Below are 17,743 nucleotides of genomic sequence, written 5' to 3' on the forward strand. Positions count from 1 at the left end.
GGCACGTAGGATTAAGTTACATCAGGCTGCCGAGAACGAAAAACAAGAAACCTTTGCTTTCTTGGTGACAGGCCTACTGAAGAGTGACAGCGATCGCAGCAGAGCGGCTCTGCCGTAAAGAGCTCAGTCCGCGGCCGTAGCGCTGCCGCCGGGCGCTTTGGATGTCTTGGGTAAGAATCGTAATCCCTTACATTTGACAATGTGGTCCTTCCCACCAACAGAATCTCTTTTACACAGATTTGAAAACGTGAAAAGGGTGTAGTTAAACTGTGGACATTGTGCTTCGTTCGCCCAATAATCGTAATTTGACAACTGCAAGTTACAATGCACTATATATTGGAAGATTATACCAGGTAATTTTAAAAGCTAATTTAATAATGTAATAGTTAAGCCAACATTAATTTATTCTTATTGCAATTGAAACTACAATTTCTAAGTAAAATAATTACATTTTTACCGATACAAAGCAATAAGACGTCGCCTTCCAGAAAAGCGAATAACAATAATGATAATGTCTCCACTTAACTTCTCTCACCTTTTGAATCGTCAAGGAACTTTGTGGTGAAATGTGTCTTGAGTATTGCAATTTATAAAGCTTTACTTTTTCCACCCTTGTCTTGTACCCGTGTAGTTTACGTTCTAAACACACGTTTGGAAACCGAAAGTTAAAAACACAGAATACATGAAAGTGAAAATAAATTGCTAAAGGTGTAAGCCGCTAGATTGTCATTTAGCATGTGTGTAGAGAGCGATCGCATAATTTATAACAAAACATAATTTGAGGGCAGAAGAGGAGAAAGAATGTAAGAGGTGGAGGCAAATAACTGAGCTATGTCAACCAGGATGGCCGAGTGGTTAAGGCGTTGGACTTAAGATCCAATGGACGAATGTCCGCGTGGGTTCGAACCCCACTCCTGGTAGTCCTTTTTAAATCTAATTTTTATCATCACTACCAGTTATTCCTAATAATAATTTCCGAGGCATAATTTATAATTTATAGTACTTGGTGTTTTAGACTATAAGATAATGCAAACACCGGTTTCTACCTGTTGGTATGCTAAGAATTCCATTCCTGAAAATCGTTTGCCTACAAAGTATCCCTGATAAAATAAAAAAAGAAAATTTCTGTACTCTACTGTATATAAATACTTTTGAATGTATATATATTTTTTAATTTAAAAAGCAAGAGCTCTTCAAATGTGCACGTCTTCTCCTTCAGGTTACTTCGTGATATTGCAACATGGTGGATTAGGTAACATGTCCCGCAATAAAATGTTGGCTGTTTCTCCCTGTGCACGTGTTGTTTATTTCGTGTTCGTCAATTATTACCCTCGTTATACTGCAATACTGATGAGAAAAAGCATTATTGTATTAAAATTGTAGCTGCCCGAATGTTTTCTACTATATAAAAATAAAATGCTGTATGCAGATAACTTCTACACTGTCTTTTTTATTTGTTCCCAGTATTAGGCTAAACCCACAGTTTCTCCAGACATGGTGACAACTGCCTCAGCAGGAATCTATGGCTATTTAACTCGTTCTGGACCATGAAACAATTTAAAAGCATCTTATACTGCACAATCCACCACACCCTCTGTGACCATAATCATGATCATAACAGAGTTACAATTGTATGTATAAGCACTTTATGATAAGATCACTTTATTGGCCATTTACAATTTTTTGTATTAGGAATTTGTCTTTTTGCATACCCCAACTTGCTCTCCATGAGACATAAAGCATGGATAAAGATAATAAACCATGGTGGTATGCCTGTTCAGTCTCTCATCATAGGCTTCTTTGTTTAAATTTGAAGGAGTACTGTGTTGTGTTTCATGCTTATCTTTATATTTAGTACATCTTTTTCTTACATTGTTGTTTCACATACAGTATGTGTCCATACTATAACTAGTCCAATAAGCAAGTTTCTTGAGAAATTTCATATTTGACAGACAGCATATGTAAGGAAAATGGGTTGTTTTGGTGTTGTTTGAAGCCTGATTGTGTGCTGTGGAACCATTTTATACACAGACAAAATATACTCTCACAGCACTTGACAGTCCATATGGAGAAATATTTTTTGTGTTAAATTTCTATAGTTATTTTTAAAATAAGTCTACATACAAACACAAAACTATTGCTTAACTGGTAGGCCAAAAGGTAATAAATGAATAAATAACAAAGAAGTAATCATTATGTATCTTATGCAACTGAAGTAGGTGACCCCGTTCTTTGTATATATTTGCACATTTTATAGTTGCTTTTAACTGATTAAGCCCCAAGGAATTACTTGATTTTTTATTCCAATGTTCTTGATATAATCAGTAAAGCAACTAAGAAAAAATTGAGTTGTTTATCCATGCTGTACAGATTAAGTACAATTAATGTACACTGCTGTACATGAATCTTAAACATCTTGTACATAGTCAGTGGTTAAATATGTGTTGTTGTTGTTGTTGTTCTTGTGGTTGTGAGAGTCAACAGTTTACTCAAAGGCTTCGCTAGTTTCTTTCTTCTGTTGTAACACCTTTTATTAATACAATTTAGTTTGGATAATGAGAAACCAAACTTGTCTTTTAGCAATGTCATTTATAGGGATCAAAATGTTCAAAATGTAAGAAGAAATTCGAGGTGAATTACACAATGAACAGTTTGTGTGAAGTGCTGTTGTAGGCAGTCCATCACATTAACCAGTCGATAATATTGACTTCTTGTCAGGTGCTTCTTGTTATTAATATCATTTGTTCCTCTGTACACATCAATAAAGCTAAAGATCTACTTTTTGACCTACAGAAATACAGACCTACATTTATTCGGATTAACTGTTGTTGAAAAAGAAAATGTTTAGCATTTCTGTAGGAAGTTACCATAAAGCAGGGAATACACTGAAGAGATTACAACAATGCATGTTTCAGATTTTTACAGATTGGAAAAAACAAAACAGTAAATGTGGCATGTGCAAAAGTTAAGGGCACTCTATCAATCAGTACTTCATAACACCCCCTTTGGCAGAAATCACAGCCTCCAAACATTTCTTGTAGCCAGCTAACAGTCTTTCTGTTTGTTGTAATATCTAACCTCTTTTCAGCTTCAGTTTCTTCACTGACTGTGGGACATTAGCTTCCAAGATTTGTTGATACTTAGAATTCATTCTTCCCTCTATCCGCACAATATTTCCTGTTCCACTGGCTGCCACACAACCCCAAAGCATAATAGATCAACTCCCAGTGCTTAACAGTTACCAAGGTGTTCTTTTCTTCAAATGCTTCTCCTTTTTTTTCTCCAAACGTACCTTTGGTTATTGTAGCCAAAGAGTTCAATTTTTACTTCATCAGACCACAGCACTTGGTTCCAAAATGCCTCTGGCTTATCTAAGTGTTGTGTTGCATAATTCAGATGTTGACTTTTGTGATGAGATCGAAGGTAAGGTTTCCTTTTGATGACTCTTCCATGCAGATCATGTTTGTGCAAGCAACACTGCACAGTGGACTGGTGCACCACTACTCTTGTGCTAGCTAAATCTTCCTGCAGGTCCTTCACAGTGATATGGGGGTTTTGCTTTGCTTTCCTGACCAGTCTACAAGCAGTTCTATCGTAGATTTGTCTTGGTTTTCCAGATCTTGTCTTGACTTCAACAGTTCCCCTTAACTTCATTTCGGACAGCAGAAATTGCAAACAGGAAGCATTTGGATATCTTTTTCCCCGGCTTTGTAAGAGTCAATTACTTTATTTTTTGTTCCTCAGTCAGTTGCTTCAAGGAGCCCATGGTTGTTGAGTGTAAGCACAACATCCTGAGAGGTTCGAAGAGTCAGAGAATTTATTAAGCCCTGGCATTGTCATCACCTGAGATGACCTTAGATTAAGGCCTAACGAGTCAATTAAGTTCTAAGACCTTACAAACAAATAACACTAGTGGATCAACTGGAGGGGTGCCCAAACTTTTGCACATGCCATATTTACTTTTTAATTTTTTTCAAACTGTTAAATTTAGCAAATAAGTAGTAACTGAGCATTACAATTTGCAGAAACATGTCAAGTTTATGTTTGTTCGCTGCAGAGGTTGTGTTAACTTCTTTTCACTTCAATCAACAAAATCATGTATTTTGGCCAGGGGTGCCCAGACTTTTGCATACAGCTTTATAGAAAGAGAAGCTAATTTCTGAATAAACATATAAAAATAGGTTATTCAGTATAATGTTATTTTGTGGTCCACAATTATGTTCAGTCTGCTGTTGAGATAGTACATAGTGTAAGGGATTCTCTTTATCAGCATGTTTTGTAAGCTCACATCAGACGTTTGAATTACATTGAAAATAACTTTGAAATAAAGAATGGGGTAATATCATAGATACATGCTCACTTACTCAGAAAATATCATTACTTCTGTTGGCGTTAATCAGGGATTTTATTTTCATTAACGCATGTAAATCAATTTAAGATTCCTCTGTGTTCTTACTTGCAGAATGTGTTGGGTTATTTTGGATGAATCACAATTGATTCATGTGATTTTATTATGCCGCAGATGTTTTGGAAAAGGGCTACCAGGAGTGGGGTTCGAACCCACACAGACATTTATCCATTGGATGTAAGTCCAACACCTTAACCACTCAGCCATCCTGGTGGGTAGGGTTGGGCTACAAGAGACAATAATTTCTGTTTTGCTCTGACATCAAAAAGAAAAACAGCTTTTGTATTTAAAGTCCAGAAAAAAATACATTAATCTCTTGTGTCTTTACACTAATATATTAGTGAAGGAACAAGTAATAGGTTTATTCCATCCTGAAAAAAAGAAGAAAGAGAACACAACGTTTCGGCCGTGGAGCCTTCTTCAGGTGTGGGACTTCTTCAGGTGTGGAATAAACCTATTACTTGTTCCTTTGCAGCCTACGCATGCTGACGCAGCTACCCACCTGAAATAATATATTAGTTAAACATTCCTGTGTATTTGATGAGCCTGTGTGAGAAGAGTAGTTTATATGTACATGTTGTTTCACTCCTGTTTTGTTGCTTGTCTGTATGGCAATGCAATGAACTTCCTCCTCAGATTGCAATATGATTTAAGTGTCCAGGAATACAAAATATAATAAACTATCACTATCGATGCACTTTTTTTTCATTATTTCACTGACCTCTAAAAGGTATTTCACAATAGAATGGATAGTTATCAGAGAAAATATCTTGAAGTGCAGAAACACTTTATAAAAAAAAGTGTTTCAGTTAGTTTGTTTTTGCATACTCTTTGTTAACTGAGAAATAACAATACACTGCATATAAGGCGCAGTGCAACCACCCTGGCGCCAGATCTCTGGGTACAAGATCTGGTTTCCTCTGTAAGAGGTGCTAGTGGACCAGCAGGTGGCACTCTTTCCTGTCATTCTGGAGGATTAACCACCCAACGTCCCAGTATGACAACAGAGGACATTGCGGAAGGAGGTGACATCTTTCAGGTTTTTAAATGGTGATAAAGAATGTCTTTATTTGGAATAAAGATTTAATGTTCTGTATAGTAGGGGTTGATAATCCCATCCACCAGCCTGTCTGAATCCCCCTTGGGTCTGTACAGTCTGACTTTCTCTATTTACCCTTCATTTTGACTGGTTAAGTAATTCATTAGTTCTCTGCCTGACCACATTTGTAACGGTGCTTCAGGCACATAATGGCTGAGAACATAACCCCTGTGAATGAAGTGCAACCCTCCTATAAGTGTTCTGAGATCCTTGGGGTTGGAAAGTGCTCAACAAATGCAGACAGTTATCAAGGAAACATTATTAAATATGAACGTAAAGGTCCAGGCTGGGGGCATAAAATACTTAATTTAAAATGGACTTAGAAACATATGATTTTCCAGGTGTTTTTTTAACAATCATAGGAACAAAGTAGAAAAGAAAGAGGAGGAAATCTGAAAACATTTGCTGGAGGGGTGGTGTAGTGGTTAGTATGGTTAGTGTTTCACTAGGACAGAGGTGGTAACAGAGCAGACTTCTGATAGCAGATATATTTTTATTCTTTACACTAGATATACTTTAAAACATTTTATATGGCAGAAATCAAGATGCCTACTTTAATACTTTTATACTATCTGAAGAATGAAGCTTTCCTAAATGAAAGACCAATTTGGTCATGGGATTCACATGTATCCTCTAAGGAGATTATCACAGTACATTTCACAATCTCTGAAAACTATGTAGATATTTAAGATTGAGAACAAGGTGTACATTCTTTAACAGAAAGGGGTGTGAAGGTCTGGAACAAGCTGCCCAGCCATGTTGTTAGTGTTGATACCCATATTCTTTAATAGGAATAAATTAGCTGCTAATTATCAAACAGATGAATATAGATATGAAACTCAAGTATTCAGAATCCTCAGAAGAATTGACAAAGTCAACCCAAAGACCACAAAACTTTTACAGAATTAAACACAAACCAGAGAACACAAGTGGAACCTGCTTAATATAAGTTTATTGAAAACCAAGAACAGGAGGCACCTTTTCCACATTGTGGGAGTCTAATAAGACTTTCATGAAGTGGCAAGATGAGAACCTAATATTACTTAGTTACTAGCAATTTGCTACATGGGTAAATTTTGTCTTCAATTTTGTAACCTTTATTATGTTTGATGTTTGAAAGAGTAATATAATAGGTTAGTTCATATTACTTTCACAATTTCATTTTATATGCACAGCAGTGGCAATGCAATTGGATTTTTGTCTGTTGGACCAAAAATATAATGTATTTTGTTATACTTTGTATTTGCATTTTACCTTTAAATATTATTTAGTTCCAGTACAAAAGATATGCAATTTAACCAATTAGATGTAGTTTTGTTAATTGTCTTAGAATAAAAATACCGAAACAGTTTCTGGACATACAGTATATATTAATACATCCCAATTCATAGGATAATAACTATTATTGGTGTAAGTGCTCACAGTACACACTAGTATTAAATGTTATAATTAAAAAATGCCTAGAAGTATACATATTTCCTTGATGGGTTCTCTTTAAAATTAATTTGTTCCGAGTGTTTAACATCTGCCCAATGAAACCCTTTGGATGTAAATTAATCTGTTTTAATCCATATCAAAATGAACTCAAAATATATGTAATCATTCTAACTGCTATACCAGTAGACAAGCTTGATTTACTAAAACACCAGAAGGTCTTTTAATTCATGCTTCATACATTTAATTCGATCTTAACATATCAGTTGTATGAGAAATTCAAAATCATAAGGAAAGACTAATTTCTTCAGTAAAGTTCCGCTCAAATGTAACTGAAGTTGCTCAATGTGGAAAAGCTTCAAACTATTCAAATTATAAATTCAAACTATAGCAATGCTGATAATAATTGAGATCTATGCAACACTTTCTTACAGTATTGGATATTAACTTTATAATATTTTTATTAGAAAGTGTAATGCCCTACACTTGATGATTATGTTGGCTTCTGGTGGAATTCCCCTTTAAATTGTAGGGGAAATCAGAAGACTCAGGACATGGGCCTAAACATTCCACATTGCTTGAACCTTACAATGAGGTTATTGTGCTTTGAATGTATAGATTAAAATGACTTTTTCCCTCCTGGCACTGTGACATTTTCTTAACACATGTCAAACGTTTATCTTTATGTTCTCTTTACTTCAAAGTATCTGCCTTACGTTGCTTTCATAGCCGGTGAAAAGAAGGATTCAATCTGAATACTCAGTGCCTCTCCAATAGATATTGTTGTGAAAGTTTAAAAGAGCACAGCATGTGTTCAGCAGTCGCCTGGCCGTGATGTTTGTAGGGCAGCTAGGATGCAGACAGGCATTCCAATCTTTTGACAAATGTTCCCTTCTCCGTTTACCTGAGCTGTCACCCTACACCTGGTGGAGTGTATAGTGGAGCGCTAATTTGTGAAAATAAAACCTGCTCTTTGTACCATATGAAAAACCACATACAAAGAAGAATGTCAGCTGAGAGCTTGAGGAAAACGTCCAAGCCCTTTTACGGAAAGATCTACATTTCCAGTGTCTGAAATGAATCAGCTCTGTATGATGTTTCTCTCTTGACATTGCTTTATTTGTTTTTTATTATATAAACTATGCACTTTTATAAACTATAAACTGAAGCATTAAGGCATTTATGTTAATATTCTGTACTCTACCTGGGGTTGTGATCTGGTAGAGTGGTCACTCAGGCAGCTTGCAGTACAAGCCTTGAATTGTTATTATTATTATTATTATTATTATTATTATTATTATTATTATTATTATTATGTTCCACTTCTTTTTTAAAAAACAGGATATTTTTAAATAAAGGATGCCTTCACTTCACTCACTGGATACCTTATGATGAAAATAAGTTTTTAAAGCAAAGCACAAAACAGTATACAGTAATGCCAAAACAATATAATTTAAAAAGCAGTTTACTCTTTACCTACGCCAAATTATTCCTTTTACTCTTAAAAGATATAGAGAACTCTTTGCACTAGAGAGCTTAGCACATTTTCTGTTTCTTATTTATTCAACTGTTAACAGTTTTCTAGTTTTAAAGTGTAGCATATTTTAAACTGCAGCTTCTGTGAGTTTTGGCAGCTGCTGCTTCCTTTCAGATGAAAGAACAGTTTGAAATATAAGGCTTTCATCTGATGTTTTTAAAAGGTTTTTTATTTTACATGTACTTACATCATAAACTGAATTGTAAAATATTAAAATTTCATAATGATTTATTAAGTCTGTTATTAAGTGTCACCAATGATTTGCAAAAAAATAAACACAATGTAATTTCTTAAATTCTTCTCAAATATATGTGTATAGCCAAGTGCTTCTTTTTTCAGTAAATTAAGGGGTATAGTAATACCACAGCATTTTCATGTAACATTGATTTGAAGGTTGTTTTCTTTCCAAAAATGGCATTTTGACCACACTTCAGTTATACAATTTCTTCTTTAAGTCTGTCATTGCAGAATACAGCAAGCTTCTTCCAGAGGAAACTGGGATTCAGTACATTAAGGATTCACAGAATGGTTCTTCACTTTCAGAACATGCATCATGCATCACTTGATGCATGTTGGGCAATGTTTGGGAACATTTACAGTTTACTTTCTTTTTATATTATCATCAGTAAAAAAGCAAATAAATGACAAAATACAGCATTTTAAATAATAACATAAAAGTGCTAAATAGCTAAACAAGCTAAAATGAAGATATAGTTTCATGAAAAATTCTGAATACACAGAGATGCAATGCTGGCCCAGTATGTATTTTGTCTCCCAGTGTGAGTTTCAGGGAAGAGAGACATCTGACAACACCATGCAAGGATGTCTGAACATTCACCAGAAGTGTGGAAACATGTTTCAGTGAAGACACTCCCATCTTTTTTCAGAGATAAACCTCCTCCAACACCTGTCCTTTCAATACCCAGCTTAGTGAATGACTGGGACCCCTGGACCAGTGCTCCTTGACCCATTCTTGGTCCAATTAATGTAACTGGTTTTCTGTCCACAAACAACATATAATTAATGGAATTTTTCTGAGTGGATGCAATCCACCATTTACAATAGGTATAATATTAAGAGTGAATGACATTATTTTCCTCAGAGGAAAGGAATTCTGTTTTTGATAGAGGAGGGTTGTCTTGTTTCTGATATTGCTTTCTGGGGGAAACAAAAACTAACCAGTAGCATTACTGCCTTGCAGTGCTGGGGTCCTGGGTTCAATTACAGACCTCGGGCACTGTCTGCTTGGAGTTTGTATGTTCTCCTCATGTTTGCATCGGTTTCCTCATACAGTCCACGAACATACTGGTAGGTTAATTGGCCCTGGAAATGTGGCCCTGGAGTGAGTGTGTGCATGTCTGTGTTTGCACCCCTTGGTTGTCGGGATAAGTTCTATTGTGACTGTGAATTGGACAAAGCAGCTTGAAGTTGGATGGAATAACAAACCACCCAAAGATTATTCTGAAATACCATCACCAGAACTATTTGGAAAACCAAATGAGGGGATGTTTCTTCTGACTGATTTCCAACACTTCAGAGATTCTTTGTTTACAGCTAAAATTTGTCAGAGTTGTGACAGTAATTTAAGTGATTTACTTCTTCACCAAATGTTAGTCCTTTAGGGAACAATGATAAGATTACATGATCCTCAAGCAGGACAGTGCCATGCTACTGAATGGTGTTGTCAGAGGGTGAGAAATTATATTGAAGGTGTTAGCAACTAAAATTGTATTTTGATTTGTAACACCAGTTATAAAGAAAACGATATGAGTAAAGTGGATGTCATAAGAATTAAAAATGAAAACCACCAAAAAAACCAAATATATTTTGACTAACCCAGATTCAGTTAGGGTTACTCAAGAAAAAACTTTCCCCAATAATGTTTCAGCTAATGAACATATCATTGTTATTTAGTTTACTGATGAGTGTTTTGTACTATTAAATTTTAAATACAGACAGTAATGTATTATCTGTCTGTACTACTGCCAGATATATTTCTAATTGAAAATATAGTTTTAAGATAGAGCACCATTGTATAGAGTGAGATATGTCAAAGAACTTTACTTAATATTAGGCGAAGTTATATATTGTATATACACAGCTGAAAAGTAGGTCATTCACGAAGTACAATTCAAAACGCAATTTACAATAATAACAAAGACAAAAACTCCAGAATTTCTAGCCTTCTGTACAAAGGTTTTGTCAACAAGGGGCAAAACCCGAACTGTCACAACTAAAACCAGCTAACTTAAAACACTTTTATTGGTAACTTTTCGTCATTTTCTGCTACAACTTAAGTAAACACTAACGAAAATACCGGTTCTAAGTACAAAAAGCAAACAATTGTGAACTCTTAAGTGATAATATATTATCAGCGACTGACGTGGCGTTGGTAACGAGAAAGGGGAGTACTGTTTGATCCCCATCAAGTTCACTGAGGAGGATGAAAAGCGAGCCCAGCCTCCTCAAACGTTACTGGTGAGTCTGGTGAGCTCTCCTTAAGTCCGTGTCCGGAGTCCGGGGACCAGCTGAGCGACTGAAGGCGCAGTCACGTGATACTGGCTGCGCCATATTCCAGAAGCTGAGCTGTAACTGCAGCGCGAGGCAGGGGAAAGGAGCAACTGGAACAAAGTTTGTGGCCAACTCGCAGAAAGCAAGCGGTAGTATTTTTCTGTTTATTAAAAAAGTGTGAAAGTATCTGGAATTCAAACGTCAGACGAAACGACTTTTTGCAAAGCACCCTTAAATGCACTTTCAAGTATTTTTTTTTTACAAAATTATTGCTGTTGTGGAAACCAGGGACGGATATTTGCATTGTGCATGGTTATGTATGTGGAGAACTTGGCTAGTATCATCCTCTGTTTTGCGTAGCTGCTCTTTGGAAATGTCTTAAGGTAAAGGTCTTGTTCTAAACAAAACTTGCTTTACTCTGTACTTTTCAGTTAAATTTATTTCAAGTATTTCTAAGTTACCTCTAGTTTTCCATCAGGCTAAGGTCAGTAAAATTTAGAAGTCATTTAAGGAGATGTGTATATTTTCCTTGTTGCATTTTGTTGCATTCCTAGTACCGATCGTTTTTAAGTAAGGGTAGCTTAGTTAAGAAATCTAAAGGCGGACCAACGGAAACCTTAAGATTAGAAATAACGAACGTAAGAGTCGTAGTCCTTTATAATATTAAATAGAGCCCGCCAACAGTGAGAAACACTTTTATATGTATTTTTCACTGGGGTTGAAAGTTGACAATTTGGTTTATTGTGGAGACATATTTGTTCATAACAGTTTTGTGCAAAAAATCACCAAACGTTCGAAGAGTGACAGCAGTGCGCTTTTGTATTAGGATCATCGCAGGAACTACCTGCTGTTAGCGTTATGTATTCCGAATAATGAATAATGTGTTTAGTGGGGCTTGCTGTTGTAAAGTAGTACCTTAATTCCTGTTTTTATGATTAACACAAAAGCTCTTGAGTTTCGCCTGTGCTGAGCTCAAAGTTAAAACTTGAGTCAAAGCCCCTTAATAACCTGCGGTGACGATTGACTTCTCCGCCTGCTCAGACTACCTTGTTTTGTATTGGGCGTTTTTTAGGGAACTGCGATTAAAAATGGTTGAGAGGTACGATTTGACGTCGAGCTTGAGCCGTGTTGACATTTGTGTAACCTCGCTCCATTCCTCTGGCCATGCACGGAAAAGCCTTTCCTGCGATGCCAGTCACCGGCGAGCTTGAATGGGCTCGACAAGGATCTGAGAGCACTGCCAGCCCCTCCCAGAGTAAGAATGTTGACGACGTGGGCGCTCGGCTTGCCTAGTGAAAGTGCGGTCTCTGTAACAATGTGACTTCTACATCCAGATACACAGTAGTGTCCCATACGTTATGGAACCGAGTTTATTTTGTTTAGCTCGCCGTTTTGTCGGCAACGTATTATCAAATGAGTGGAAATTTGTTTCCTGCAACAGATTGTTGACGTTTCGATATAACTCGTGAGACATTGGTTTTATGGACTACGATTATTGCCACTAAAAACGAATGAAAATATTGTGTATTTTTAAAGATAGGTTTAAGTGCATTCATAATTAAATTTAGTTCTTTTACATTAATTATAAATTTAAACATAGAATGTCCGCACAGTTAGGTGAGGGTGCTTTCATGAACAGCTATGAGGTGTTAATTTCTTTTTTAGTTGTTTTTCATATCATTTGTGTTTTCCCAGTAGACTTCTAATACTTTTTTTATGCTTTGTCTTCCATTATTTGAAAGTCTGGTTATTTGTGTATTTATACTATTTGTATTGAAAATTAAAAATAAAGTATTGTTAAGTGTTTAAAAATATTTTTTGGGGTTCATCGCACACTGCCTCATTACAAGGCTGAGGTCTTTAGGTATTCTAAGCTTATTGTGCTTTCAAATGTGTGAGCATAGATGTGCCTTCATTACCATAAGTAAAAGAGGTACTGGTAGAGTGTTTTGTGTTTGCTCAAGGTCACTAGGCACTGGTGAAGCATTTAACTGAAGAGCCCACACTACATTATTATAGCTGGGGGTGATCTCTGCCTGGTTTCACTAATGGCATAGTCTTGAATGGTAAATCTAGCCAAACAATAAGTATGAATTGTTTTATGTGACAAAATTAAATGGGAGCTTTCCACCAACCCCCCAAACAAATCAGAAAATGACTTAATTACTGTGCAGAGTACATTACTGGATTCCTTCCAGAAAGCAGTTTTTCAAATGCCTTTGGTCTGTCCCAGGAGTCGGCCGGTGGTCTTGTCTAGACAGGCCGCATAGGGGACAATAGCTTGTGTTTTGTCATCACAAGCGTCAAAAAACGCTTTTATAAAGTTTTCGGTTTTTCATTATGTAGAACTGGAAGGTCTAAACAGGTGATATTGTATCGAGTGTGTATTGAGTCATATTAGGAATGGCCTTGTGTGTCAGGCTGTTTTCAATGACAGCAGTGTTTATACAGTCTTGATTCTTTCATTGGCATACTTTCAGATACCTCTGTGAAACAAAGAACAATAGCTTTTAAAAAAAAAAAACTTAGTCCCCCACCACTGGGGGATAAGTTAAATAAGTTCCCTCCCTGGATCACTTCCTAACATTTCGGGAATTGCCAGATTCAGGATTCATAGGGAAGCAGACCAACAATAAAGCTCTTGCAGAGCACAAAGAGCAGTAACATTTATATCTTATTACTCCTACAGTTAAAAAACAAAACATGCCAAAAACTCTTGATGAAAAGGAATCCTGAGAGCTTTTTTGAAGGGCTTGTGTGTGGACAACGTGGTTTTGAGAAATGAGAATCTGTTTGCCTTGGGGTGTCTTTTTTTGTGCCACAGTACATGTTAATGATAAATTAGGGTCACGTCCTTCTGTGCATTAATCAGTCTCTCTTTAATTTCTCCAGGTGTTTCATGAAGAGTATGTGAAGTTTTGTTTTTTTGCAACAAGACTCCGGAGTTGATTTGATCCTTTAAAAAAAACAACAGGATTACAAACTTTGACAAGGAGGAGGCTTGAAGGACATGGCCAAAGTGGGAACAAGTGATGAAAACCCTGATGGTGCTGCCAACAGTGAATTCAGTGACATAATCAAGTGGAGATCAGGTAGGCCCATCCATTCTTGTTCTCTTTGTTGAAAATTGATCATGTTTTAACGTTTTAACGTTTTCATGCTTATGCGGAATAATTTCATTCCTTGAGAGGAACAGAATTTATTCGCTGTTTGCTCTCAATTAGCATACAAATACCAGTTCTTCACTCAAGCCAGATTGAAGAGAAGACTAGGAGCAACTGACAGAGCTTCTCTTCGGATAAACGTCACTCAGTCGTTTCACAGCTGGTAGATGGTAAATATAATGGATACAGAACAGCCAGGGGCAAGAAATGCATTTTTCATTACCGATACACTTACTCTATGTCAGTACAACGGAAAACATCATTAAAGTTATACGTCTTGCAGTTCTTTGCTGCTGTCCTTAATTTTGGCTACAGGAAACCAAAAAAAGTTACATGATTTTTAAGTAGCAAATGTTCCCACTGGTACACCGTGCTAAATGCACACATGGGTCCATCCTGTCATGTGAGCCGTGTGAGGGATTGTTATCACTTTTAATCTTGCCAGGGGAACAAAAGTGTTTTTTTTTATTTAAAGTAAGTTGTGTGAGTTTCGCCATTTGACAGAAAACCCCTCCTGAGCAGGGATCTGTGAAGGTGAAGCGGAGATCGTCTGGGCTGACCTCTCTCCTCACTGAAGAGTCTGCTGCACGCAGTGCAATGTGTGCGCTGGACAGAGGGTCTGTGCCGACACACATGCTCTTCATTAAGTCTAACAGCTGATTGTTATGATCAGGCTGGATTTATGGATGTTAAATGTAGAAAGACATAGAGATAAAGTTGGATAGTTTAAATAATAATATTAACAAGAGGACAGTGCAGATACTGTTTTTTATGATTCAAACAGTTTTTCAACTATTCCATCTCTTCAGTCTGAACAAACATCAAACAGGTCGAGCTATGATACTGGAACTTCGTGACTTGTTGTACCAAAGGGTAAGATAGCTGCAGTCATAAGGGTATGAAAAAAAACAACAAATGAGAGGAGACCTTTTAGCTGATAGTGCTAATTAATGTGAGGATCATATCTGGTGGTATCCTGAGAGATATGGAGTCTTCTGGAAAAGCACAGCTGGGCAGCCCGTTCCTCACATGCGCTTGGAGTACTTCATTTTCTTGAATGCCCTACCTCTTGATTTTTTTAGTTCCTGGGTTCTTGTTTCGTTATTGATCCAGAAAAGGCACATAGGATCTAGTCTGACAATTCCTTTCAGAAATTTGAATTTTTGTTAGTCGCTCTTGATTTCTGTTGTTTGAGGATAAAGAACTTTAGTTATTTTGTACTGCTTGCTTTTCATACCTTTTAGACTTCAAATACCTCTTCTTTATTCTCTCAAGGGTAGCATCCTTTTTGTATTATGTTGTCAGTGAGGTCTGCAGTTATTGCATAACCTTAGCACAGTGTCCTTTGATTTAAACCTGGCAGTTTTCAGTATGTATTGTAGCGTTTTGTTGGCCTTTTGTATGGCTTCCATATGTTTGAAGAAGAGGACAAGTCACTTTGTGAGCTGGCATGTCCAGGTGGGTGAAAAATTGGAATTACTTGAATATGAGGGAGAAACAATACGTCTCTTGTGGCCACATCTTGTGCTAAAAGACTGGTTTTCTGCCTCTTTAAATAACACTAAAGACATCTGTTACCATTCAGAACTATATTCTTCTTTGTTAGCTGCATGAAAATCAAATACATCAAACATCAGTATGGAAACTGGATATTAAGCTTTCTCTTATTTTGTCATTAAATCTACATTATTTGGCCTTTTTGTAACATCCACAAGTTTTTACCTGTCACTATTGTTGTGGCACACTGTTAAAGTTTGATGAGGGGATGAGTATGCTCTGCAAGCACTTTACAACTGTGTGTTCCAGGTAAGTTCTGTAAGGTCTGCAGAGTTGAAATACTGCAAATCTCAAGTCTAAAATATAAACCAGTTAAAGAAATGGAGATGCATATTAAGACAACTCTCTTTTAAGTAATAATAGGCTTCTTAAAGTGGGTTCACCTGTTCAAAAGGTTCAATATTTGTAAATTAATCTTCCAGACTACGATGTAACCTGCAAATGAAAGCTCCATCCCTTTGGTAGTAACAGTGATAGATGAAGCCTAAGAGATGTTGACTTACTGAGAGATGTTTGATTAGATATCAGGAGAATATTGGCTGACACTTAATACACATTTTGTAGGCACAGCTCCCTTTAATGTTTGATTTATAGTGATTAAACTCTATTTATATTTGCCTGTTCTTATGCTGACATCTATTTCTCAATTCTACAATTAATAGACGTCACTTTGGTTTGTGTGCAGGATTACAATATAGTTTTTTTTTTACCACAGATTTATCAGTAATAAAAAAAAGTGGCATTTTACATTTACTTTCTTTTACATAAAAAAACAACTATTTGTGAAAGGCAATTGATTGTGATATATAGTCGATACAATGAAAAACAATTTAGAAGGAGAACACTAACATCGTTATTTAATAGCCCTAACAATATGCTTTCATTAAAGTTGACAAATTTAATTCCTGCAATGGAATTAATTAGTTTTGAATTGTTGTAGTAGGGTTGGACATTTTTAAAAGCAAAAAGAAAGGTAACATTTGGATGTCTGTAAAACAATTATTTGAAGAAGCAAGAAACTTAACTCCTGTGATTGCAAGAGTGTTGTGCTCCAAACTCTTTTCTAGCTTCCAGGTCTGTCATAACATTTTTGCAGCATTTTCTATGTGGAAGTTTGCATTTTAAAACAAAAAACCATCTAGTGGTGTTGCATTCAGTTTAAGGCTTTGGGGTTGCTAGGCATTCCATAGACTTTGGGAAGCTGTTAAATTAATAACATTCAGAAATTGCCACTCCGGTTTTAAAGAAAGTAGTTAAGCAAGTTTTTGTCAGCTCAGGTATGCATTATGATTTACTTGACAACAGGCCAGGCAGAAGAGCAGGTAAAAAGAAGAGTTAGTTCCACTTTGTTCTGTTGTTATACAGATAATATTTTTTACGAGAAACTCACTCTGCTGCATGTGGTTTGTCATTTGTGCTCTTAGGGAATGAGTTTAATCTGGTAGTTTTTTTTTAGGCTGTTTCAAATACAGTATATAAAGCTGTTCATATTGGGGGCTTTGCAATGCTTTCTAAAACAAAGTGGATTCATTGTATGTTAAATTTTTGGGACAACTGCACAATCTTGCACAAACTCTTATCAAGGTGTCACAGTTGTGCAAGCTTTGGACATTCTGATGTCACGCAGCTTTGGCTGAGTGTTGCTGTGTCCACATAGTCCTTATCTGCCATATTTCTTATGTGGGGTTTCCTTAGGTTTATGGTCAGGTGTCACTGATCTGTGGAACAGTTTCAAAATGCCTTTATTCTGCTCATTCTCAATGAGTAATAATGAAACAACCACAATATTCAAGTTCTGTAGAAGTCTTTGTCGTCTTCACTGTATGATCTGTAATTATTGAAATATTTCATAACTGTACAATCCTTAAGAATAAAAGCCTTACCTTTTTGGGGGTGGGTAAGGAGCTGGATTTTCACAGACAGTTGTAATTTGTTTTGAGAGTTTGCAGGGCTGAGAGGATATGCAGTGTGAATTAAATAGTTTTTAAAGCACTGCCCATTTCCAGTAGTGAGTGGAAGAGGATGGCTCAAGT

The 17,743-nt window shown here is 36.3% G+C and overlaps 2 protein-coding genes and 1 non-coding gene across 8 annotated transcripts in view; 2 read left to right on the plus strand and 1 right to left on the minus strand.

Annotated features, from left to right (window-relative positions):
- Nucleotides 1-625, minus strand: part of agbl5 (AGBL carboxypeptidase 5) — a 38,395-nt gene extending 37,770 nt beyond the window's left edge. The window contains exon 1 of the mRNA XM_069178934.1: nt 536-625. The gene's annotated coding sequence lies outside the window, so the exon portion shown is untranslated. The remainder of the gene's footprint in view (nt 1-535) is intronic.
- A 212-nt stretch (nt 626-837) lies between these two features.
- trnal-uaa (transfer RNA leucine (anticodon UAA)) lies at nt 838-920 on the plus strand. Its single transcript has one exon. It is a non-coding gene; the product is annotated as a tRNA-Leu (tRNA).
- Nucleotides 921-11,034: 10,114 nt separating this feature from the next.
- The window catches only part of utrn (utrophin), a 292,295-nt gene continuing 285,586 nt past the window's right edge, over nt 11,035-17,743 (plus strand). For 5 of the 6 annotated variants that reach the window (XM_015347666.2, XM_015347699.2, XM_015347693.2 and 2 more), the window contains exons 1-2: nt 11,035-11,138; nt 13,882-14,081. In XM_015347666.2, coding sequence (XP_015203152.2) covers nt 14,000-14,081 — 82 coding nt within the window. In that variant the 5' untranslated portion in view covers nt 11,035-11,138; nt 13,882-13,999. Of the gene's footprint in view, nt 11,139-11,161; nt 11,373-13,881; nt 14,082-17,743 lie in introns of those variants that run through there. The other variant, XM_015347669.2, reaches the window with a different exon arrangement.

Source organism: Lepisosteus oculatus, chromosome 2 (genome assembly GCF_040954835.1).
Source record: "Lepisosteus oculatus isolate fLepOcu1 chromosome 2, fLepOcu1.hap2, whole genome shotgun sequence".
NCBI lineage: Eukaryota > Metazoa > Chordata > Actinopteri > Semionotiformes > Lepisosteidae > Lepisosteus > Lepisosteus oculatus.